Source organism: Podarcis gaigeae, assembly GCF_964106915.1.
Source record: "Podarcis gaigeae genome assembly, chromosome: 14".
Taxonomy (NCBI): Eukaryota; Metazoa; Chordata; class Lepidosauria; order Squamata; family Lacertidae; genus Podarcis; species Podarcis gaigeae.
In genome coordinates this window covers 39,179,091-39,195,844 of record NC_139690.1, presented here as the reverse complement: position 1 = coordinate 39,195,844, position 16,754 = coordinate 39,179,091, and the positions used below count along the sequence as shown (strand labels likewise).

The 16,754-nt window shown below is 46.3% G+C and overlaps 1 protein-coding gene across 1 annotated transcript in view; it reads left to right on the top strand.

Moving 5' to 3' along the window:
• LOC310831083 (uncharacterized protein) overlaps window positions 1-16,754 on the top strand; it is a 104,220-nt gene that overhangs the window by 51,019 nt on the left and 36,447 nt on the right. Inside the window, exons 29-44 of the mRNA XM_083711197.1 lie at window positions 342-553; window positions 822-1,010; window positions 2,065-2,207; window positions 2,718-2,880; window positions 3,045-3,131; window positions 3,915-4,049; window positions 5,133-5,252; window positions 5,977-6,069; window positions 6,660-6,877; window positions 8,150-8,346; window positions 8,963-9,265; window positions 10,820-11,037; window positions 12,193-12,354; window positions 13,144-13,221; window positions 14,910-15,266; window positions 15,815-16,171. Of these exons, the coding sequence (XP_083567323.1) occupies window positions 342-553; window positions 822-1,010; window positions 2,065-2,207; window positions 2,718-2,880; window positions 3,045-3,131; window positions 3,915-4,049; window positions 5,133-5,252; window positions 5,977-6,069; window positions 6,660-6,877; window positions 8,150-8,346; window positions 8,963-9,265; window positions 10,820-11,037; window positions 12,193-12,354; window positions 13,144-13,221; window positions 14,910-15,266; window positions 15,815-16,171 (3,032 nt within the window). The remainder of the gene's footprint in view (window positions 1-341; window positions 554-821; window positions 1,011-2,064; window positions 2,208-2,717; window positions 2,881-3,044; window positions 3,132-3,914; window positions 4,050-5,132; window positions 5,253-5,976; window positions 6,070-6,659; window positions 6,878-8,149; window positions 8,347-8,962; window positions 9,266-10,819; window positions 11,038-12,192; window positions 12,355-13,143; window positions 13,222-14,909; window positions 15,267-15,814; window positions 16,172-16,754) is intronic.

The following is a 16,754-nucleotide window of genomic DNA, read 5'->3' as shown; positions in this document are numbered from 1 at the left end:
GGCAGCAGGAGGCCCCATTAGCTAAAGTGGTGCTTCAGGTTAAGAACAGTTTCAGGTTAAGTACAGACCTCCGGAACGAATTAAGTTATTAACCCGAGGTAGCACTGTACAACTAAACATTTATTAAATGAGGAACAATCATTCTTTTTTTCAAAGGACAGGTAGTGAACTACTAGGGGAAATTGGCCGCTTAGGTTTATGTTGCCGTTTTATTTGTGCCTGAGTTAACTCCTGTTGATGTTACTTTCACACTGATAAGCATTTTGTGATGGCCTGATAGCTAGACACCGTTGATCAGAACTGAATAGCATTAACAGATGCAGCTTCCCGTTCTTTGTAAGGTACATTCAACATGGACACACCCTGGCTGTACCTGTTTGCTGCTCACAAGCTACACCAGCCCCAGCATTCGGCTTATTTAGCAACCATTGAATTAACTGCTGGGAAGGCCTTTGTGGTCAAGGGCCTACTTGTGGAGGTCTTCTGCAAGGACAGAGATGACAAGAAGGAAGGGAGAATTCTGATCCACACGCCAACCGCCACCTACTTGCAGGTTAGTTCCCATGTCAACCCTGCCTTTGTCCTAATGCTTTTTCATCATCTGCTGATGTTTGCATTCCATGGCCATGAGAGGTTGGAAATGGGATTGTCCTAGCAGCAGTTTAGTTTATTTGGTCCATAGGTCATAAATATCAGATATGGTAGAATCATCGAATAATAGAGTTAGAAGGGACCAACTGCCTGCAATGCAGCAATTTGTTGTTTGTACTTTAGTAGAAGAAACCTTAGAAGAACCCAGAACCATCACTCTAAATTTTCAGGCATCTACAGTCAACTACTTTGCAAGTGGGTTTCTGCACAGCCAAAGTGAAGTGGTGTCTCTGTGGAACCAGCACATAAAGAATGAGATTCGCCTAGAAAATAACAAAAAGACAAAGTTTCTCCATTTCTGTATAAAGTCTGCAAAGCAAGAACTCAACATGACGATGGCTTACTTTCACCTGGAGGTGGTAAGATGGTCAGAGCTATAGGCTGTTTACTGTTATTGGGGCATTTTTGTCTAGGACAGGAATAAGAGACATGGCAGATGGGCAAAAAATTATGTATGGTGTAGATAAAGCTGTGGTTTGAAATTTGTCTTCCTTTCCTATAAGGATGGGGGGGGGAATGGGTTTCATTTCAATGTGAATCTACCATATTCGCATTGCCCAAAGCAATGTGCAAAGCGAAACACAGCCATCCTTCAAAATTCACACATCTCTGAATTTTGTGGTGTTCTCCAGTTAAATAATGCATATAAAAAGTGTGCATAGTTATTCATGTGAGCGAAAATAGCATTCAAATGCATTGTAAGGGGCAGTTTGCATAACACAAAGGAGTGTATTTGGCAAAACTTTGCATACAAAGTTTATGTGTGAATAGAAATGCACACTAAAATGCAGGCGAATCCTAATTTGCTATGGGCACTGAGAATTATTAGGAGACCTCTATTCCCCTCAGAGAGCTGCAATTCCACAGTTCCCTGGGAAGAGGAACTGACCGTTAAAGCACTCTAGAAATTCTAGGTCTGGGAGAACTCCTTAATAAACTACAGTTCCCAGGATTCTTTGGGGGAAACCATGGCTGTTTAAAGTGGTATCCTACTGCCTTGCATGTATAGTGCAGATGGGGACTCACTTGGATTATCTTAGTGGTCTGGATAGCTGACATCCTTAATCTGAGATCCAGAGGATGCCCTAACAACATATGTGGTTGCCAGCTTTCTATCACGGGTGGGCTATCCTGTTTCGCTGCCTGAAGCAAAATGGCAATGTGCCAGAACCCCAATCCTCTGTAGTTATTGTTTGTCACATGAGTTTGATGTACAGGGATCATTATGGATAGCCGAGCGCTGTGTCATTATATTTTTTGCAATTCTATTCCTATGTTTAATTGCATGTTCAAAAACTTTGTGGGTTCAAAGTGGCATTTTACTGCCCACTTTTTGCAGCATTTTATGCATCCTTTTCTCTCTTCCACCCGCCAATTCTGTGCCTGTGCCTGAATTTGATTTTTTGGTCACAGCCTAGGAAGGCAAACATTTCTGTGCAGGTTTTGTGGACGGATCACAAGAGCCCGCCACCGCTTGTGCTGCAGTTTGAGGCACAGATAGAAGAAGTCAAGAAGGAGAAAATGCTCTACCAAAAACGTGGGACTGTCCTGTTCAGGTACTTTAATGCCCACCCATCCTGCTCCATTCATATTCTCCATTTGGGTAAAGAAAACAAAGAGATATTTCACCTCTCTCAATCAACACAGTAAACGTCAATGCAAATATATACTTGCAAGGAATTGCTCCTTCAGTGAGACAGCACCTGCTCTCTGGAACTCCCTGCTTATATTAAGCAGATGCTTTAAGTGTAATGTCTTTGGTGTCTGCTAAAAGCTTTTTTCGTTTGGACAACCCTATCCTGACTTTCTCTTCCCTTGCAATTCTAAGCACTGGTTTAGAGGCAACCAGAAGGTTGTGCTACTGTTAAAATAATCCAGATTAGACAATGGTGCACTTTATTAACTGAACTAATGTGACATGATAATATATTTACTGGGAAGCACTGTAATATTTACATAGGGCGTTATTGCATTGTAGCAGCTTGAGCCGAAGGAAATTCAGGGTGAGGTTTCCCATCTTCTGTATTTCAACTGAAAGTTCCTTGCTTATATTATTTACATCCCAGGCACCCGTTTAAACTGCCCATCCCGCAAAGCTTTCTCCTCCAAGAAACCTTCACTCTGAACAAAAAGGAGAAGCATTATTTCTTGGAAACAACAGTTTTGATCAATGAGATTGAAGAGTCTGTTCAAACTCTCACACTTAGCTACCAAGCTGAAAATCCGCATGTGAGTGAAATTTACGAAACCATCTGCCTGACCAGCCCACCCCCACCCCCCGTAACCTTTTCAATAGCAAAGCAGCCATGAAATAAGCTACGCATCTGTGTAAAGTTTTTTTGTTTTTGTTTTTGTTTTTTTGGTCTTCTTCCCAACCCTGCACCCATCTCCAGGTTTGTGCTGGATTGACACATCCATACAACAGCAACTTCTTTCCCCAAAATATAGAAGTTTGCGCCATAACACGAAATCTCAGCTGTGTAAGTAAGTTCGATGAGATTGAGGGAATGATTCACTATGCATAAAGTCGCCTCAAGGGAGATTATGAAGACATTCTGGCTACAACCCTGGTTTTTATGGCCATGTCCACACTGTACATTTAAAGCACTTATATACCACTTTAAGTGGATGCTGGTGGCGCTGTGGGTTAAAGGACAGAGCCTAGGACTTGCCAATCAGAAGGTTGGCGGTTTGAATCCCCGCGACGGGGTGAGCTCCCGTTTCTCGGTCCCTGCTCCTGCCAACCTAGCAGTTCGAAAGCACGTCAAAGTGCAAGTAGATAAATAGGTACCTCACCGTTTCCGTGAGCTGCCAGAAGCAGCTTAGTCATGCTGGCCACATGACCCGGAAGCTGTACGCCTGCTCCCTCGGCCAGTAAAGTGAGATGAGCGCCGCAACCCCAGAGTCAGCCACGACTGGACCTAATGGTCAGGGGTCCCTTTACCTTTATATCACTTTAAAGAGTTGTGGTTTCCCCCAAAGAATCATGGGAACAGTAGTCTGTTAAGGGTGGTGAGAGTGGTTTGAAGACCTTCTCACCACCCCTCGCTCTACTAGCACAACTATCCAGAGAGCTCACAGGAAGTAGATGCTGCTGCTTCCTGTCCTCAGTTTGGCCATTGCTCACTTGCTTGCCAAATCCTGCTGCCAGTCCTCCTAACCAAAGTTATGGTCTCTGTACGTTAGATCTGTAGACAGTCTCTCCATATTTAGACAAAGGTGCTGCTTTGTTGATCTGGCACTTTTAAATACTCAACCCACAGGTGAAACAGGAGATCGAAGTGACCCTAAAGGTCAACAGGAAAGAGGCTCTCAGCTTCCTGGGCAAATACCAGAACCAATCTAGCATGGCTGAGTCCCAACACCTGGTACAAATGGATATGACACATGCATTCCAGGTACTTACCTTTTAGAGAAGAGGCACCACCTTCTCTTTGCCTGTCTCCATCCCACTTAACTTCTAAGGGTTTTGGCAAATAATGTATAGGTTGCTCGCTATGTTTCATTTCTTTCTATTCTCATCAGGATACCTGGGGTTTTTTGAAAAATATATCCAGCTGTGGGCTTCTGTGGAAGAATGGACAGGATATAAATTTAAGAATTTAATTAAATTAAAAACCAGCTTATGCTTGCCAATCTAAAATCCAGATGTTTTGATCTACAGCTCTCTACAGCACCAGACTGGGGTTGATGGTGGCTTAGTCCAAACATCTGGAAGGCAATAGGTTGGCCAAAACTGCTATCATCCAGTCAACCACTAGCATATTGTATTATGTGCGACTACAGTGTGGAAGCAGGTCTTGCAATCCCCGTTGCTCAGACCCCAGTGATATCCGTGGAGCTTCCATGAGCACAGAGGACCATAGGGTTGTGTCTGCATTATGACATGTCTATAGGGTGGCTGTGTGTCCTCCTTTACAGTGGCCAGGCCTCCATTTGAAGGGTTGTCTGGTTCAAGCCCATTTTAGCAATCAAGGAAACCTGAGAAGGGAGAGCAGGAGATGCTTTGAAGTCACCAATCCTGGAGTTAGCACTTGCACAGCAGTCTGAACAAGGCTTGTCCAGTCACAGTCTTCTCCGTTAAAGTGAGATGCAGTTCTACTTAAATGATAGTAATTGGGTTGAAGCTGGTGCTTATCCTACTCAGAGTAGACCCACAGAAATTAATAGTTAGTAATGTTCAGTTCAATGATGTGCTTTGAGAATTGAATACACCCCGTATCTCTCAAACGAGCATCCATACATATGAATTAGCATATGCAAATTTCCATGTAAATCTGTGTCCTCTCTTTGTCGCAATGCATAAGTAGCCAAACTACTTGCCTGGACTACAAACTTTAACCTCTTTAATAACCACGGCTTCCAAATGGAGAACCTGGGGGGACTATAATGTGGCCTGCAGTAAAGTCATGTAAAATGAGTCAGAACATCTTCTGTTAATCTGAAGAAAGGGATAACTTATTGCGTTTCCTTCCTACTAGCTCAAGTTTCCACAGTCGGTTGCTATGAAAGGGGAGCTCTTTTCAAGAGAAGCTGGACTGGCTTATTTTGCATCCGGTGTGACAATAACAACCACTATTGACAAACAGGATACTTCACAGGTCAGGTTTCGTACTAGTCTTTTATGCAACTAAGAGGACTTCTAGACCAGACTTTCTCAGCCTTGGGTCCCTAGATGTTGTTCGACAAGAACTCCTATCATTCCTAGCCAGCATGGGAAGTGGTCAGGGATGATGGGAGATGTGATTCAAAAACATCTGGGCACCCAATGTTGAGAAAGGCGGGAGGGATTCAAGCACAATTTGTGTGGATTGAAGCACTTTGTCATTGTAGCGCAACAAATCGACTTTTAAAAAAAATCACGGACTCTAGGAAAGAGAGAGGAAAATGCACTGGAAGGTGTGGGCAAACAAATATTGGCAGAAACTGTCTCCAAGCAGACATTTTCCCAAGTCATTGCAATGTAGACATTTCTCCATTTTAACCTACCCTCTGTAATTATGATTGCAGCCAATACTATCCATGGTTGGAACCTTCTATTAACCCAAGGGCGAGGTTGGAACAGAAGCACGCATGTGCTGAAAGGGGGAGCAGCAATGTTGTCCAACGATGTCCATTGCCATGTCACATCATGCCCACTGCTGTTAATGAAATTTAGCATGATGTGCCAGTATATCAGTCAGAAAGCCACAACTCCATAACCCAACAGATACTGCAGCACGAAAGGAGCTTTAGAAAATGGGACGGAGGTGGTAGAAGTATAATCAAGAAAGCTAACATAATATTCCCTGTGTCTGAATGTACTCCCCTCTTCTGTATCAACAGTTTACAGCTTGGCTGAATGGAACCAAGACTGGGTTTGGAATTTATTCACAATTTTCTCACTCGAATCAATCAAACTTTCCTCCAAGTTTTCAGGTACCAAAATTCATATTCCCTGACAGCAGAGCAGCAATTTACATTAAGTCTTCTCCTCTCTTTCCCCCTATCTTTTGCTTTGTTGAAGTGATCCTGGAGTTGCCAATCTTCAGGGTTTTCTCCAGCTCAGATTCTGATCTGGGGTGAAGACAAAGTAACAGAATCCTAAGAATCACAGAGTGAGAGGGGCTTGGAGGCCATCTTGTCTCCCCTCCTGCTCAGGGCCAGCCTGCCCATGAGAAACTTATGTTCCATAGAAATCTACCCACCTGTAGTGTATGAATACTAGATCTCAACCTGCCCTCTGCATGAATGTTGGGTAAAATTGCAATAAAAATGTATGTATTGGGGAAAATTCACACTAAAATGCTGATGAAATTCATGAAGTGTTGTTTTTTAAAAAAATTGCAAGCTGATGTGAAAATGTGGAGAAAGGAATGTAAGTTTGGAAAACGAGAAACTGAGGGAAACAAAAAAATTGACAGATTTGGCTTTGAGATTTGGGGTGGGGGAGGATGGGACTTATCCTTGGTCGGGCTGTGCCCCAGTTGACCCATGGATTGCTTGTTTTGTTTTTTTTCTGCCCTTAGGCCCACGCCACCACAAACCGATACAGCAGGAATGGTCTCAATGGATCCTTTTCCCTTCACTCTGGCAGAAAGGATATTGTGTTGCTGGAGGCGGACTTCAATGGTGAGATGAGGAAGGATGCCGGAAGCATCAGAGTGAGCGCTCTCCTAAGACAGGCAATTCTGACACAGTTCAGATATTTGTGGCTGCAGTTCAATGGCAAGATGTCGCCAACCAGGTAAAGAAAGCAGCAACTGGGGCTGTAGCCCAAACCTTTATTTTGTAGCCAAATATCATCACCAGTTATACAATAAATAAGGGGCCACAACTCAAAATATGGTTCAAAGCAAACTAATAAGATAATCAGGTGTGATGTTCAATATATATCAGAACTATGGAGCCCCACTGGAAAATTATGCTGCATGTACTCAGGGGATGTTCTGTTCTACCTGTTAAAGGCTGAGCCTTGACACTCAGAATAGGTTCTATACCTGAGCTCGGATGATTCAGCTCTGAATCTGCTCTCTGGCCTGCCAGTAAGAGCTGGACGGTTGATGGGGAACAGGACAAGGCCTCTTCTCTCGTGGCCCCACAGCTATGGAATGCCAAGCCCAAGACAGAGGACAGTACCTCTTTACATGGCTCGTGGCTACAAGTTAAAACTATGGATTTTACTCCCACAAGAGGTAGTGGGGGCCAGTGGCATAGCATGGGGGTGACAGGGGTGCTTGCCCCAGATGCAAAATTTGTTAGGGGTGCAAAATTTCGACACCCGGTGCTACCTCAATACAGCTGCATGCTTCCGTCACTGGGATCCATTGAAAATGGCTTCCTTATGCAAACCAGGAAGTGGCCTCTCCTGACAACGCAACAACTCTTTTCTTAACTTTACGGCTATCATTTCCTGGGTGACGCCTTAGCCAGTTGAAAGCGCATGCATACTCTGTCCATTTCCCTCCCACCCACCCCTCCGCCTGGCTCCAGGTGCTGGCAACCCACGTTACACCACTGGTGAGGGCCACCAACTTGGGTGGCTTAAAAATAGGCTTAGACAAATGCATGGAGGATGAAGTTGTTGGTGGCTACTGGCTCACAATGGATTAGCTGTACCTCCAGGGTTGCAGGCGGTAGCTCCTGGAATACCAGCTGCTGGGAATCACACATGGGGAGTGTGCTTTTGTGCTCAGGTCCTGCTTGCAGGCGTCCTGTGGGCATCTGGCTGGTCACTGTGAGAACATGATGCTGAACTAAATGGGCCATTGACCTGATCCAGCGGGCTCTGTATATGTCATGATAAGCCAAGAACCTTGACTTATTAAACCAGTTTGCCAGTTACATGCTTCTGCTGCATGTAGTGCAACTGCCCTCCCACCATCCACTTGCTTTTACAAAGGCCACAGATTCCCCATCCCTGCTGTAGGTAGCCGTGGTTCAGCAGTGAAGATCACTGAGCTGTCCTTCCATGGCTATGTCTACTGACTGCTTGCTTTGCCTTCCTTCTTGCCTCCAGAGCTATGCTGTCTTCTGCAGTGAAGCTGAATCACAATGCCTTTCACCTGGGCGTTGTGGGATCCAAGGAGCAGAAAGGGGGTCTGGTGCTGACCCTCCATGGCAGTTTCCGGCACAATGTTCTCAGCTTAAAGCACGTCATACCCCAGGACCTTTCTCTGGATGGCTCTCTCAAGCACAAAAACAACATCCGTGAAGGTATTGCTTTACTGCAAGGTTCAGAACAAGCATTCATATCCTTCTTGAGCAGGTAGGGCATTGTCTGGCCTTGACTGAGGTCCAAGATAGGCTGCAGTCAGAGTCCTGTTCTGGTGCAGGCAAAGAGACCAATGGATGTCATCATCCAAGACAGGATGGGGAAACAGGTAACATTCTGGATCAAGTAGCCTTAGCCAGACTGTCTATGTGGCTGTAAGTATTCATTTTGGGAACAACAACAACAACAACAACAATGTATTATTTATACCCCACCCATCTGGCTGGGTTTCTTCAGCCACTCTGAGCAGCTTCCAACAAAATATCAAAATACAGCAATGCATCAAACATTAAAAGCTTCCCTAAACAGGGCTGCCTTCAGATGTCTTCTAAAAGTCTGGTGGTTGTTGTTCCCTTTGACATCTGGTGGAAGGGCATTCCACAGGGCGAGTGCCACTACCGAGAAGGCCCTCTGCCTGGTTCCCTGTAATTTCGCTTCTCGCAGTGAAGGAACTGCCAGAAGGCCCTCGAAGCTGGACCTTGGTGTCCAGGCAGAACGATGGGGGGTGGAGACGCTCCTTCAGATATACTGGACCGAAGCCTTCCTTTTGTCTAACAGGCATCATGAACATCATGGTTAACCAGTCAGTGTTTGGAGCACACATCCGGAACAGAAACGTGTTTGGAAACGAGAGCTTTCATCACATCGCAGTGGCTGTGACTCAGAATGGTAGCAGGGCTTTCCCAAGGGAGGCAAAGTTCCGAGGGCAACTCGAGCTCAGAAGAGGAATTCAGAAGGGTTTGGCCAGTATCCAGGTGGACACGAGAGCTCTCCATCTTAATATCTCAAATATCATCATTCTGGAGCATCTTGGAGCCTCAGGGATGCCCACCCACAACATCAGTAATTTCTATACCACAGGTATGAAATGCAACCCAATACTGGACTGTTTCTCGGGATCAATAGAATGCCATTTGGAAAGAGTAACTCCTTTTCTTTGAGAAGTACTCTGCGACTGCCTGCACTTCTCCAAACAGCCTACTAAATTTCTATCTCCTTCCATTTTGGGCGCTTTTGTTTCTTAAGGGCTGTTGGGAATTATAACTCTGTGAGGGGTAAACAAGAGTTCCCAGGATTCTTTGAGAGAAAGAATGAAACAACATTCCACTTTTCAGACACTGAATTTGAAGTGCAAGTGCCTGAATCTCTCATAAGGACCCATCTTTATGTTCAGTTTCCTTTAAAACAACTTTTTTAAAAAAGCAAGTGTAGGGGAAATGAGCTGTTTCCATGTTTCCACAATGCCTGCTTTTTACATTATACCTTTGCTTTGATCCTTGCCTTTCAGTTCTAAGGTACAATTTAATTCACAGTGTGGGTTTGGAGTGGGGGGACTGGCTCTTAAAAAACTCCAATAATTTCAGCTGGCTTGGAGCCATCTCAGTGAATAAAAATCCCAAACCTCAAAGCGGAGGGGAAATAATAGTTTTGAAGTCAGCTTTAAAGTACAGGTGTGTTTTTAGTTACAACTTCAAAGTACAGGCTCTTCCCTTGAAGAGTCTTCTCTAGTTTTCCAGTGGCATAATGGCGCTATTGAATATGAATGAGTGTTTAATTCCTTGCCAGCCACTCTCAAGGAGAATGAGCTTTCATGCTTCTGTTAACAGCATTTGGAGCAGATTCAAGAATGAATGGGGTTGACTTGCTCTGAGTTCTGCAAAGGAAATCTTTCCTTGCCATTCCAAAAAAGAAGCAGCAGTAGCAACTAGCAGGGCTCTGCATGGACACGCACAAACATTTGGATCCAATTTGTGGCCCAGATTTGTAAATCTGCATTGGACCCAATCCAGACCCATTCCAACCTGCCCTGGGTCCAAATCCAGATTGTGATTGCGAACTTACAAATCTCCTGAAATCTTATAGGCTTGCATGACAAAACCAAAATAGCAATAGCTTACTTGTTTTTCACATAGGGGCATGATGTCTAGGGCATGGTGGTAGCATATTCAGAGTTCAAAGGCCCATTCCAGCAAGGCAAAAACACTCAAGGAAAATGTGAAGCAGAGCTAGTAAAGGCTGTTAGCCTGAGGAGAGTCTAGAGGGCATTTCCCCATATGATTCAGAATCCCTGCCCTGTTATAACATGGCATGGCCCTCAGGGGAATTTGAGGAGGATGGCAGGAAACAGGCATAAAGGGAATGGCAGACAAAGAGAGAAGACGTATCTGACCCACTTTTGACTGGGGCCATGCCCACCTCTTGTTTTAATCCTACCCCCCCCCCCCCGCCACCAGCATGCTTCCACTGACAGATAACCCCAAGGCTTCTGAAGACTCAGAATGTGCCTTTACAACTAATCACCTATCGAAACCCCAAAACAAGCTATCCGTTGTTCCTGACTCATGTCTGTACATGTATCTCTATGCATCCAATGTGCTTTGCTTAATCTCCCTCTTTCTCTTCGGCTTCCCACAGAAAGTAGCATCCTGGCCACATATGGCCACATCAGTACTAACCTCACAGTAACTCTGAAGCTGCAAGGAAGTAGCAGAAAGATGGCTGCAGCAGCTGGAGCTGAGCAGCGGCCCTCGGAAACCCTTCAAGCCCAGATCATTGCAAACTTCAGCCACAACATTCCAGAGCTGAAGAATCATGGGATCCCCTTCAGCATAGAGTGTACCTGCCATTGCCAAGTAAGGAGAACAATGCCATTGACTGGGGGTTGGAAACCTGCGGTCCAAATATTGCCCTCCAGGTCTCTCTTTTCGGCCCTCGGGACCTTTTCTGGGCCATGCCCCTCCCCAGGCTGAATCTGCCCCATGCCCTCCTTGGGGGCTTTTGTCTGGCTGGAATGTGCCCTTGAAATGCCTTTTGCTTGCATGGCTAGAGGAGAGGGGTTGCTTATAAACCAAATGTTGCCTCAAAGACAGGAAGTCCCGCCTCCTCACATCCTGCCTTTCTCTGATATATTGGGTGACTTCTTCTGGAGGGCTTCTAAACCTGTCCAGAGAACAGCGGCAATGAACTCCCCTTTCCCCTCCAGGGATTGGGCTTCTCCTTCTTCCCTTGCTATTCCTGGGTATTGGGGTGACCAAATTTTTGGAATATGAATTTTTGGAAAGTCCCCAACACAATTGCTTGCTTAGCGCATGAAATATACTCAGAGTCGAGAGTGGATTTCATGCTCTTTATTCAGCTCATAGTGGTGAGGAGGAATGGAAGTTCCCCCAGAATGTCTGCTTTATTTACATTATTTACACAATGGGCCCCACATGATTGGCTAATTCTGGGATTCTTCTGTAAGCCAATCAGGTTGCGGATTCACTTCCACCTGGAGCTGGATTGGGTGGCTCCTGTGGACCAATCTGCATTCTGGGTCCTATTGTTCTAGGACCAATCAGACTGCTGCATTTTGGATCCTATTCAACTCAGTACATAACAGTGCATAATTCGACGACTTTAGAACAGGGGTTCTAAAGTTTGTTTAGAATAGCCCAAGAGCCACATTCACTTCTGGGGGTCACATTCCAGTGGTGGGTGGAGCCAGAGGCAAAAGCAGGTGGAGCCCCCAATGTAAATATTACTTTGATACGGTAGGCTACTTTCTTCAGGGACCCCTCTCTATCCTCCACCCAGGGAGGCTTGACCAAAGTTCATGCACTCATCCCAGGCAGGCAAAAACACTTTGGGTACAAAGATGTGTAGTTTCTGTGACCATTTTTGGAATGCCGGCAGATGAAAGGCAGTTCACGGGGGTGGCTGAAAGGCTGAGTATTGTCTAGCATAGTATTATTGCCCACTAAGATGTCTGGTCCTTCTCTGCACATCAGCCTTTTGCCTCTGGTTAGAATTTCAGCGAGAAGATGGCAATGAGAGTGGCAGCCCAGGCTGGTGAAGAAGAATTCAAGATTGAATTGGAGAAGCAAGGCACCAATAGCACCACAGGGTTTTCCCTTTTCCTTTACCATGACGTGGGACTCCTGATTCACACCATTCCACCATTAGTACGGGTTAGTTGACTACATTGCTGGTTTGTTAAGTCTGCAAATGATACCAAAATAATGACTTCTTTTGCATTGTTTTGGCGCTTCCTTACATTGGAATGAATGTAAGATTTGTAAATGTGGGTGGTGCTGTGGCCTAAACCACAGAACCTAGGGCTTGCCGATCAGAAGGTCGGCGGTTTGAATCCCCGCAACGGGGTGAGCTCCCATTGCTCGGTCCCTGCTCCTGCCAACCTAGCAGTTTGAAAGCACTTTAAAGTGCAAGTAGATAAATAGGTACCACTCCAGCGGGAAGGTAAACGGTGTTTCCGTGCGCTGCTCTGGTTTGCCAGAAGCAGCTTAGTCATGCTGGCCACATGACCTGGAAGCTGTCTGCGGACAAACGCTGGCTCCCTCGGCCAGTAAAGTGAGATGAGCGCCGAAACCCCAGAGTCATCTGTGACTGGACTTAACGGTCAGGGGTCCCTTACCTTTACCTTACATGTAAGATTTGTAAATGGTTCTGTAAGCCATTTGACTTAGGTTAAATAGCAGGCAGCAAGACAAATAATAGTATTGGGTGGACACCAAAGTCAAGCGTTGTGAAATGTTGAGCTGCAGCAAAGAAAACGAAGTATCTCATTGCTGCAATTATATTTCATTTCAGCTTTGTGTGTGAGTGGGTGTGTTTACTAGGGATGGGCGGACCTGCCAATATCAGTCCTCTCAGTTTCTTATTTTTCCAACCTTAAATTCCATTCCCCACATTTCTGTAGCCATTAGAGAATTTACTATTTTTTTACTGATATTCTGCAGGTCCAGTGTGACGGAGAATCCACCTCTCATCAGCTTTCTGGCCATTGTCACGGAGAGATTGCAAATCACTCAGTGAAGGTACAAGGTTCATTCTCAAAGCTTGGTCAACAGCATTGCACTGTCTGCAGTAAAGAGAGTCTGAGCATTGGGGGTTGTTTAAGGCATGGAGATCAATATGAATTGAATGGCCTCTGGGTGCAGACTTCTAAGTATCTCTGCTCACTCAACATCCCAGGGAATTTACAGGTTAAAAAACTCGTCAATCCAAAGGGTAATAAGTGTATGGCTGTGTTTAATCTCACCACAGATGGGTGGGGGGTTCGTTCTGAATTAGAAGTGACAGCAGAACCCCTGTTAAAGTGGGGTGGGTTTGTCTCCTTGGCGAACCCACACACCCCCAGTTTGATGCTCACAGCAGAGGTAAGAGGGGTCTATGGTACAGATAAATGCGTTTATGAAGGCAACGTGAGATCTTCAAGCGATTGAAGGCTTGGCCTGCTTAAACTGAGAGCCAAATGCGAGGGCTCCTTCCTGGCTGCAGTGGAGTGGCACCCCAATGTGTGGGGTTGCCTTAGAAGCCAAGGCAGCAGGAGGTTGTCTCTGGCAGTGACAGGTGAAACCCGGAAAATGTGCCTCATTTGTAAGCTAGACATGGAAAGCGGTCCAAACTGCCTCATTGCGAGCAGGCAACTCCTGCTGCAGAGATCACTTGGGTGTGGTTACACCACTGGGAGGAGCAGGAACAGAGAGGAACGTCTGTGCCAGAAGAGGTGCAAAGCAATGGGATTTTGGTGTTTGATGCATTTTCCATAAGAGCCCAAATTAACTGCACTGTGGATGGGAAACCAATGCAAATGGTAGCGGTGGCTGCTTGGGACCCAAACTGATTAGCTGCTCAGCCACTGTGTCCCAGCATGGACTAAGGCCGGCTTCCCAGCCAGGAACTGGTTACGTGGAGTCGCCCAGTTGGGGAACGGAGCGGACCTGAGCTTGGAACTGATGAGTGGGCTGTGCAGGCTTTCAGGTGTGGGACGGTTCGGAAGGAGGCCTGGCGCAGCATGGAGCCTCGCCGTTCACAGCCATTGCCCCTCTTTCCAGGTAGAAAGAAGCATGTCCCGATCGCGAGGGCATCTTTTGGCTCTTCAGAGCTTCTGCTGGCCAGATCATGAAAGGCCTTTTTTGCTGGGCCTCTTCATGTGTACAGTGGTTCCTCAGGTTACATACGCTTCAGGTTACATATGCTTCAGGTTACAGACTCTGCTACCCCAGAAATATTACCTTGGGTTAAGAACTTTGCTTCAGGATGAGAACAGAAAACGTGCAGCGATGGCGCAGTGGCAGCGGGAGGCCCCATTAGCTAAAGTGGTTAAGAACAGTTTCAGGTTAAGACCGGACGTCCGGCATGAATTAAGTTCTTAACCAGAGGTACCACTGTACTGCACACTGTACAGAGTACCACTGTACTGCCTGTTCCACAGACGTCCCCCTCTCTATCCTCTATCCAGACAAGCAAGAGGTGTGATCAGAGTGCAAGGACACACTCCAGGCAGGGAAAACCACTTAGAATAGGAGTCAGTATCAGGGAGTGCTGGGGCGGGGGGAGTGCTGCCTGGAGGGAGTTTCAAGGGCCGTATCAATGGGCATGGGGGGCCGGATTTCACCCCCGCTTTAGGAATGTGCATGGCAGAAGGCAACAGCGCATCTTTCCAGATCAGTGTGGCCCGCTGGTTGCGGCAAGCCAACAGCCTCCTTCTTCTCTGTTTTAGGCCCCGACGAGAGTTTTGCTCAGCGGGTCAGTGGGGACTGCCAACTGCACAGCCGACATGGTTGGAGAGGTCATTTCCGACGCCACCTTTGCTCAGTTCCGTATCCACGCTGCCTGCAACCCTCAGCATAGTTTGGAAATCGGCCTCAGGCACGCCTGGCCTTACCTCAGCTCCCTGGGTCTTGCCCAGGAGAACAGGATAAAAGCAGCTGCTGTGAAAGGGGACGAGTACAAAGGCCTTCTGGAGGCCAGTCTTGGGAAATGCAAGTTAACAGGCAATGGAGAAGTGAATAGAGAGGGTGAAGTCACAGCTGCAGAATGGAAAGTTATTCTTCTAAATAAATGTGACCTTCTGGAGGTGATTATTTACTATCGCCACCCCAACTGATGGGTTGGAGCATATTTTCTAGAGTTGGGGGCACCCTTGAGGTGCCCTTGAGGTCTTCCCTTGGTGCCCATGAGGTCTTTGAAACCCACCCACACCTACCTAGCTCTCTCACTGTCCCTTTTGCCATGGGGTGTTGAGATTGGTTACCTTTTTCTCTCTTGAAAAGTACAGAGTTGAAGGAGGAAGTTGGAAGAGTTATACCCTTTCCCACTTCCTCTTTCAGCTTTGTGTGCTTTTCAAGGCTCAGACTAATTCTTCTGGAGCCAACTTTTACCAGATCCCTTGGAAGAGCAAAGTGTTTGCATCCATGTACAGTTTCTCTCTTTCTATCTCCTGATTGTGGGGAAGGGGAGGCTGATCTGGGAGAGGGGCAAAAAGTGAGAGTGGCACCCACAGTACTCCCTCAAATATCCGAAATTCCCTGGGGGCATAAAAGATTGGCAACTCGTGCTCTGGAGAATAGATTCTACATAGGTTAAGACTAAACGGAGCTCTCCCCTGTCTTTTCTCTTTCCTAGAAAATGGAGTTACCCCAGAAACTAGTCTCCAGGGGTTCGTTCCTCATGAACATCTACAATGTCAGTTTAGCAACACACTTCTGGTGTGATGGCAAAACAGCTGATGTGCAGCTGGAGGTGTCTTCTGTAGACAAATATACCGTGCAAGGATCGCTGGGTCACTCTTTCCCCTACCTCTACGATCTAGGGCTGCCTCCGGACAACTCACTCCACCTCTCCGTGACAAATGGCTCCGTCCTCAACGGACTTATCTTGCTGCACAACGGAAACTGCAAGCTTGAAGCACAAGGAGAAATCAGACCCCGAAACCAGACTGAATGGGCCCTGGAGATGGAAACAGATTGTACAGTTTTGCAGGTCGTACCTGGTTCCTTTCTGGTTCTAAAGCAAAACATGGCACTCTAGAAACTGGCTTGATTATTTTTCAGATAATCAATCTGAGCTTAAAAGAGAGAGAGAGCTGTCTTACACCTAAAGGCAGACCCTGCCATTCACTCAACGGCACAAGTGTTGGTCTTTGTTTACATCTATATTACAAATATTGCATTATGCCATCCCTGGAGAAGCACAGTGGATGGTGATGTGAGACAGGAGATTGCCAGGGATGGCACCAGTGCAGGAGGTTGGCCCATTCAGGCCCCAATAACCTCAGTCTGAACTCAGCCAGGACCCACCTGCCTGCCTTCTTACTTGACAACCAGTCAGGGGATGGTTGTGCCTGCCATTGGCTTTGAAATGAAGCGAATACAGTGCTGCCTCGGGTTACAGATGCTTCAGGTTACAGACACTTCAGGTTACAGACTCTGCTAACCCAGAAATAGTACCAGGTTAAGAACTTTGCTTCAGGATGAGAACAGAAATTGTGCGGCAGCAGTGTGGTAGCAATGAAGGCCCCCATTAGCTAAAGTGGTACCGCAGCTTAAGAACAGATTCAGGTTAA